Here is an 8,504-nt window from a genome sequence, read left to right on the forward strand (position 1 = left end):
CTCTCCGGTTGGAAAGTTGCTGCCTGCATACGCTACACTGCAGGAACTGTGTTGTACAACTTTCCAAAGAAGACTTTTTACCTACCTTGCTTACATCATTGTAAGTGATGTCACACATGTATATATACAATTAAGGGAGGTAAAACACATTCATTTGAACATTTGACAAGCTCACTCACGTGACCATTCAACAAGCAAGTTTCAAGTACTTCAAGAACAAAGAACAAAGCAACTACGGACTAGTTCCCTCATCAAGTCATTGTATGTCCTTAGTTGAGTTGTAACTTTATAATATTTCTTCAATTGTAATTCCTATCTAGCTTGTTATAAGCATTCTATAGGAACCCCTTTGTAAACCTTAAACCAGTGTGTTTGAGTCTTGGCTAGAGTTAGTCATGTTGTAAAGTCTTTGTAATAGAGTTATTACAAAGTGGCTTGAAATAGAGTATTACAAGTTAGTGAAAGATTAAGAGGTTAATTCCTAGGTTGCATAGGTTGTAATCTAAAAGTTGCTCATTATTGAAGTTGAAATCCTACAAGGGTAGGTCGTGGCTTTTAATCCCGTTGATCTAGGAATTTTCTACATAAAATTCCTCTTACCATTTAATTACTGCTGTGAATATGCACTGTTGAATCTGATAGAGAACTTGACTCTTTATAGAGTTTGGTGGACCCTTACATTCTATCAATTGGTATCACCGCGTGTTCTTTCTATTAGGTTAACACCTAGAAAGGATCCTCATGGCTGCTCCTCCAAACTTCGAAGAAGGTCAATCTACTTACAGACCACCTAGGTTCAATGGACAATATTATGGACGGTGGAAAACTAGAATGCATGACTTCATCATGGCTGAAGATTCTGAGCTATGGGATGTCATTGTGATGGACTTGTTCCTGCCAAAAACCTTGGCGACCCACCAGTGGTCATTCCCAAGACAAGGAAAGAATTCAACGATGCAGATAGAAAGGCCATAGAGAAGAACTTTTGTGCAAAGAAAATTCTGATGTGTGGTATTGGTACTGATGAATACAACAGGATATCAGCATGTCAGTCAGCCAAAGAAATTTGGGAAGCCCCTCAAACATCTCACGAAGGAACAACACATGTCAAGCAATCCAAAATCGACATGCTCACAATGGAATACGAGCTCTTCAGGATGCAAGACGATGAATCTGTCCAAGAAATGCATACCCGATTCACCTCCATTATTAATGAACTTTACTCTCATGGTGAAACTATTCAAAGAAACAAGTTGGTTAGAAAAATCCTAAGTGTGCTACCCAGTTCTTGGGAAAGCAAAGTGAACGCCATTATAGAAGAGAAAGGCTTACATGAGCTAACTATTGATTAGCTTGTTGGCAATATAAAAACATATGAAATGAAGAAGAAGAAGGACAGTGAAAGAAGAGAGCCCAAGAGGGAGAAGAACCTGGTCCATAAGACCGAAAAACAATGACTCAAGTGGTGAGGATGGTGATAAGGCAAACCTAACAAGAAGATTCCAGAAGATGGTTCGCATGAATGGAGGCATTCCAAAAAGGGGAAGTTCTAGCAAGCCAAAGAATTATGACCTCTGTCATAAATGTGGCAAGCCAGGATATTTTATCAAGGATTTCCCTCTCCTAAAGCATGATCAGTACAAGAACAACTCTAATAAAGCAGCCAAAAGGAACCTGGTTCCTGACAGACGCTTCAATAAAAAAAATGCCATTGACAATGTCGTGAGACAAACTCTTGCTGCATGGGGAGATTCATCAAGCGAATCTGTAGAAGATGATGAACCAGGTAATAGCTCTATGATGGCAGTAGAAAGTGAAGCAACCGAGTATGAATCAATTTTTGCTTTGATGGCCTAGTCTGATGATGAATATGACGATGATGATGAGGTAAATTTTCTGGATGTTCAGAGAAATCTAAAATCTTATTCTCCTAAGAAACTCATGTATTTGGCAAATGTGCTAATCGACGCTTATCATAGTCTTATAAATGACAGGGATGTCTTAACAGTTGAACTAGGAGAAACAGAACAATCTAAAGATGACCTAGTAATAGTTGCAGTTGATTTAAGAGAGTCAATTGAGAGACTAAAGAAATAAAGAAATGTCTTAGAAAAAAGGATTGAAAATGTAGAACAATAAAGAGATGACCTTCTAGTGGTAGTAATGGATTTGAAAGAAACTATTGGGAAACCTAAAATGGAGAGTAGGGCTGAAAATTATCAAAAAGGAAAGGAAGTTACAAGCGAGGCACACATTAAGCTTAAAAGTGAGCTAAATTCAGTGAAGTTTAGTCTGTGTGCTGAGCTTGAATAAAACAAACAACTTCAGGAAGAACTAGGTAGAGTGAAAAATGATCTTAAAAAATCACTCAAGTGGACCTAGTCCTCTGATGCTATCACTGCCATGTACAACAACAATGGTGGAAACGGGCAGGGGATTGGGCTTCAAAGGGAAAAGATTCCTTACAACCCTCATAGCAAGTACGTTATTGTACCTGACAATTGGCTTTGCACCCACTGCGGTAACAATGGGCATCTTAAAGAAAACTGTAAGGCTAGATTTCAGTCACAGCAGAAAAACAAATCCTTTGCTGAAAAAGTAACTACAAGTAGAGAACCTAGTCCCTCATTTAAAAAACGTATAATGCATGCGTGGACCAAAAAATCCCCGATTCACCCCTTTTATCATTACAAGGGACCCAAATTAGTTTGGGTTCCTAAAGCTAACTTCTAATTCTTCTTGTGTAGGGAACAGTGAAAGGAAGCAACCTACAATGGTACATGGAAAGTGGCTGCTCAAAGCATATGACTGGAAGTACAAATGATTTCTTTTCACTTAAGGCCCTGCAAGGAGGGAGTGTATTATTTGGAAATGACAAAATGGGATACATTCTGGGAATCAGAAGGATTGGGAAGTCTCCCTCTCACTCAATCGAAAATGTGTACTACGTGAACGGGTTAAAGTACAGCTTGCTAAGCATTTTCCAAATCTGTGACAAGGGAAATAAGGCGGAATTTGTGTCAAAACATGTACAGTCACAAACCTGGTGACTGGTGAGGTGGTGCTGTGGCAAAAAGATACAAGAATATCTATGCAACTGATTTTAAGTCTCTGAAGAATGGTGATCTAAGTTGTCTAGCGCTGTTGATAATGATACTGAATTATGGCACATGAGGCTAGGTCATGCAAGCTTCACATTGTTAAAAAAATTAGTCAGAAAGGACCTAGTTCGTGGTCTACCTAAGTTAAGATTCAAGGATCACAAAGTGTGTGATGCATGTGTAAAAGAGAAGCAAGTCAGATCCTCATTCAAGCCCAAAAAGGAAGTCAACACCTCAAGGCCACTTGATATCCTTCATATGGATCTATATGGACCTATGAGGGTGCCAAGTAGAGGAGGAAAGAAGTACATCTTTGTGATAGTTGATGACTATTTTAGATTCACTTGGACTTTGTTTCTCAGGACCAATAATGAAACCTTTGAAGTGTTTATTGCCTTTGTCAAAAAGATCAAAGTGAATATGGGTAATAAAGTAGCTTGCATTAGGTTTGATCATGGGACGTAGTTTGACAATGTCAAATTCAATGAGTTCTGTACTGAAAATAGCATCACTCACAATTTTTCAGCTCCAAGAACACCTCAACAAAATGGTGTTGTGGAGAGGAAGAATATAACTATTAAAGACATGGCAAGAACAATGCTAATTGACAGTAGGATCGCAAAATATTTCTAGGCAGAAGTTGTCAATACTGCGTGCTACTTGGTAAACAGGTGCATGATCAGGTCCCTTCTAAACAAAACTCTATATGAACTGCTGAATAGAAGGAAGCCCAAGCTGACACATCTAAGAACTTTTGGGGTGTCAATGCTTTGTTCATAACAATGGAAAGGAAGCTCTTGGAAAGTCCGATGCCAAAAGTGATGAAGGAATATTTATGGGATACTCATCTCAAAGCAAATCTTAAAAGGTTTACAACAAAAGGACTCAATGTGTCGAAGAAAGCATATATGCGATCTTTGATGAAGCTCACCTAACCTGTGAGAAGGACAGACATGCTGATCAAGATAGAGAGCCCTTATCTGTGCCAGGTGAAGTAATTGACATGGCAAATGGAAAGGCAGACTTGATGAGCCATGTTAAGGAATCCAGTAAAGAAGATGCAAATACATCTCCATCAATTGGAGAGGAACCTGGTCCCCCGATTACAACAACTAAAGCTGAAAACAGGGTTGTTGATGCAGTTTAAGGAACTCCACTCTGTGAAGTAAGAAGCGCTCAAGAACCCCAGTCAGATATACCTGGTTCCTCTACCAATGATACTCAGGCACCAAAATGGAGGTTCAAAAGTTCACATCCTCTTGACAACATAATCACTCCTCTTGACTCAGATCGAAAGCAAGAAAATCACTTGTTTTTTCAGCTTTTCTTTCCCAAATAGAACCCAAAAATATAAAAGAAGCATTGAAAGATGTAGACTGGATCACAACAATGCAAAAGGAGCTGCATCAATTTGAAAGGAACAAGGTATGACACCTGGTTCCTCGACCTGCTTATTGAACCATTATAGGAACCAGGTGGGTATTCAGGAACAAACTTGATGAGTTTGGAAATATAACAAGAAACAAGGCAAGGGTTGTGGTTCAAGGCTACAATCAGGAAGAAGGGATTGGTTATGATGAAACATTCGCTCCTGTAGCTCGAATGGAATCCATTAGAATTCTAATTGCCTTTGCATCTCATATAGAGTTCACACTGTTCCAAATGGATGTCAAAAGTGCATTTCTAAATGGCTATCTGAAAGAAGAAGTCTATGTAAAGCAACCTCCTAGTTTTGAGTGTCACGAGCACCCTAATTATGTGTTTAAACTGGATAAGACATTGTACGGGTTAAAACAGGCTCCCAGGGCTTGGTATGAAAGGTTGTTAAAATTCCTTATGGAAAATGGCTTTGTAAGAGGGAAGATTGACAACACCCTTTTCTAAAGAAACGAGGGAGGAACCTGCTCATTGTTCAGGTGTATATTGATGATATCATCTTTGGAGCCACAACTGACTCTCTCTGCGAAGAATTTGCAAAACTCATGGGGAGTGAATTCGAGATAAGTATGATGGAAGAACTGAATTTCTTCCTAGGATTTCAAGTGGAACAATCTAAGAAGGGAACATTGATAATTCTGCAAAAGTACATCACTGAGCTGCTAAAAAGGTTTGACATGGAAGCATCAAAAGTTATTGACACACCTATTGCCACAACCACTCGTCTAGACATGAATGAACCTAGTTCCTCTGTAAATCAGACCATGTATAGAGGGGTCATAGGGTCACTATTGTATCTCACTGCAAGCAGACCAGACATTGTTTTTAACATTGGTCTCTGTGCAACGTTTCAATCCAATCCAAAGGAATCTCATCAGAAGGCTGTCAAGAGAATACTGAGATATCTCAAAGGAACAACGGACCTGGTCTTCTATTATCTTTCAGGAGACAACGTTGATCTTATTGGGTATGCTGACACTGATTATGCAAAATATCTGGTGGACAGGAAAAGCACGTCTGAATGGAACACTTCCTAGGTTCCTGCTTAATCTCATGGAGCAGAACTCTGTGGCACTTTCAACTGTAGAAGCTAAATATGTAGCAGTTGCCTCTTGCTGTGCTTAACTTCTATGTATCAAGTAACAATTGGAAGATTTTGGAGTATTCTCAGACTGTGTGCCTCTCTTATGTGATAATACTAGTGCACTCAACATGGCAAAAAATCTAGTTCAACATAAGAGGACTAAGCACATTGATGTATGTCACACTTCTTCAGAGACAATGTTGAGAAAGGGCTTACATGTATGAAATTCTGCAGCACTAAAGATCAAATTGCAGATATATTTGCCAAAGCCCTGAGCAGAGAACACTTCGAGCAAAATCGTTTGGCATTGGGGTTGATAAAACCCAATTGTGAACCTGGTCCCTCAATGATTGGCTATGAAATAAAGGTTAAGGTAAACTTAGCTAAAAGGTATTTTCTGGCAAAGTCTAACTCATCTCTATACCGTTACAGGTAGACACGCTTGATGATTACAGAGCAAATAAGCAATTGAGGATGTATACACTAGTAAAAAGGGCAAAGCTTACAGAAAAGAGATTAGTCAGGGAACCTGATTCTCTTGACACAGTTAGTAGTTTCTTTGTTCTCTCGTGCACAATTCTGAACAATTAAAACAAGTGCCACACCATCAGATGTCAGTTTTAGTTTTGTGTCTTTTGAGCCCAAATGTCTCACCAGTCAAAACATCAATGCCAGACTCTCCTCCTCACACTACAGATAACCAAAACCCTAGAACAGAGTCACCCCCACACTCCATCTCCTCTCCTACCCATTCAAGTTCCTATTCTCACAAGAGTCACCAAGCATCAACTCTCACAAGAGGTGTTGCCCAGAGCTCTTCTCTTACCTTGCTAGAAAAGAGGGATAAAATGAGTATTGCTGAGAATAAAGAAAATCGGAAAATCTCAAGTTCTCCTGTAGAAGAAGAGTCAAAGGTAGACCAGGTTGAGGGAAATAAAATCATCGACTCAACAAAGACTGCTCCTGAACCCCTATCCATAGGTACCGCTTCTACTTCTCTTGAGCTTCTCATGAATCTACAAGAAAAGGAAGCAATCAAAAATATGATGTCCATCGCCAATGAAGGGGTTTTTGTCGAAGGAAGTGAGGATGGTATTAAGACTCAGGGGGAAGAATCTGAGCCTGTTGGAGAAGGTAATGAGCTTGTGCATGTTGATCCTTCAACACATGAAGATGCTACTGGGGAACCTGCTGAAGGACCTGATTCGCCTTCGGAGGATCCAACTCTGGGTACTTCTCAGGAATCCCAGGTCAGTACTGACCCTGCTCCCTCTCCTTATTTAGATGTTGAGCCTCAAAGTGTGATTATGACTGAGACAAGCCCTGTGTCTGAAAATTAAAAAGAGGATAGTGAAGAAGATTCTGATGACCTAGCAATTACTGGTTGCCTAGGCGTAGAGTAGTTGTTGGTGAAGAGCCAACTCCTAAGTGACCCACAATAAGGTTGCAAAAAAAGGAGGCTTTTGAGTCTACTCTTAACAGTCAAACTAAGTAAAGGAGAAGAAAATTAGTGAAAGATGGCAAAGTTGTAAATGAGAAGATAGTGCATGTTGTGAATGTGGATGAAGAAGAAGCGAAAGAACCTAGTATGTTGACTAGGAAGATATCACAAAAGCATGGTCTTTTAAAGCCAAAAGGGGGATCTTCTGTGATTGCTAAATGTCTGACTAGGTCTGCTGATGCTGCTGCTACTAGGAATATGGAGAAAGAATCAGGTGAAAAATCTGTGAAGTCTGATAAAAAGGAGAAAGGTGTTCGCAAGAATGCTAAGAGAAAGGTTGATACCGATAAGGAACCTGGATCCTCAAAGAAGGCCAAAGTTGGTAATCCGGGGAGTGCTGGGAAAGAGAGATTGAGAAGTCAAAAGGTACTGTGGGGGCGCACATTTGCCTCTGATGTCTTGGAGGAGGCTGGTATGAGACAGTTGGTTGAGATCTGTGATTTCCAAAAATGGTCACACTTGTTCACAAGTGATGCTGCTAGGGTATATGAGGAGGAAGTTCAAAGTTTTTATGCTGACTTATACAAGGTTGAGGATGGTCACATTTGTGCCTTTGTGAATGAGGTTGATGTGGTAATAGACTCTGCCTTGATGGGATCTATTACTGGTGTGCCTACTGAAAAGATGTCTAGTGTTCAGGGATCTTGTACTCAGAACTTCAGAAATGCAATCTTGAAGGACAGAGTAGTTCAGCAGGGGGAATGTGTTAAGAAAAAAGCCCTTCTTCCTGTTTATCAACTGCTATTTGAGATGGTAAATAAATTGTTATTGCCTCAAGCTGAGTGAAGATTCATAACCTCTCGTGTAGGCCTGTTCCTCATGGAAGCACTGGACAACTTCACTACCATCAATCTGCCTGGGATCATGATAGAGCACTTATATAAAGTGGCAGACTTTAAAGATGGTAATCATGGGCTGCCATATGGGTTCCTTCTTACCAAGGTCTTTGAGTACTTCAAGGTTCCTCTCGGACCAATTAAAGTGGGTGACAAATAGCAAACTTTTTCAAAAAGCACTCTTGAAGAATGTGAGTGTATAGAGAAATTTGGAGGGGTTGCAAGCACTTCTACCGTTTCTTAGTTAATAAATGCTCAAAATAGTTCTACTACTGAGATAAGGCAATTAAAAGCAAGGAATGATATCCTTTAGACTCAGATAAGTCAGCTGCAAGAGGCACATGGTTCCAGTCGCTCTCAAAGCGAAGAGGTTACTCGCCTGACAAAGGAGAACACTGAGCTCAGAAAACAAGAGGAGGACTTAAAAGAAAGACTGCTCAATGAGCAAATGCTCGAATGAATTTAGTCCTCCAAACAATTTCCTCTGCCTTCAAACCTTCTCCTCCCAATGCTTCTTAAAGTCTGTCCCCTCAGTGTCCAGTCTA

At 40.0% G+C, this 8,504-nt stretch overlaps 1 protein-coding gene across 1 annotated transcript; it reads left to right on the forward strand.

The window, feature by feature from the left end:
- The first annotated feature begins 866 nt into the window (after positions 1-866).
- On the forward strand, positions 867-1,352 carry LOC142170248 (uncharacterized). Its single transcript, XM_075232107.1, has one exon. It carries the CDS (start codon positions 867-869, stop codon positions 1,350-1,352), a length of 486 nt encoding a protein of 161 aa, XP_075088208.1.
- The last annotated feature ends 7,152 nt before the right edge of the window (positions 1,353-8,504 follow it).

This window comes from Nicotiana tabacum, chromosome 16 (genome assembly GCF_000715075.1).
Source record: "Nicotiana tabacum cultivar K326 chromosome 16, ASM71507v2, whole genome shotgun sequence".
Lineage (NCBI taxonomy): Eukaryota > Viridiplantae > Streptophyta > Magnoliopsida > Solanales > Solanaceae > Nicotiana > Nicotiana tabacum.

What these genes read in the sequence shown, in the direction of transcription:
- LOC142170248 (XM_075232107.1), top strand. Translation starts at nt 867, where the DNA reads ATGGGATGTCATTGTGATGGACTTGTTCCTGCCAAAAACCTTGGCGAC.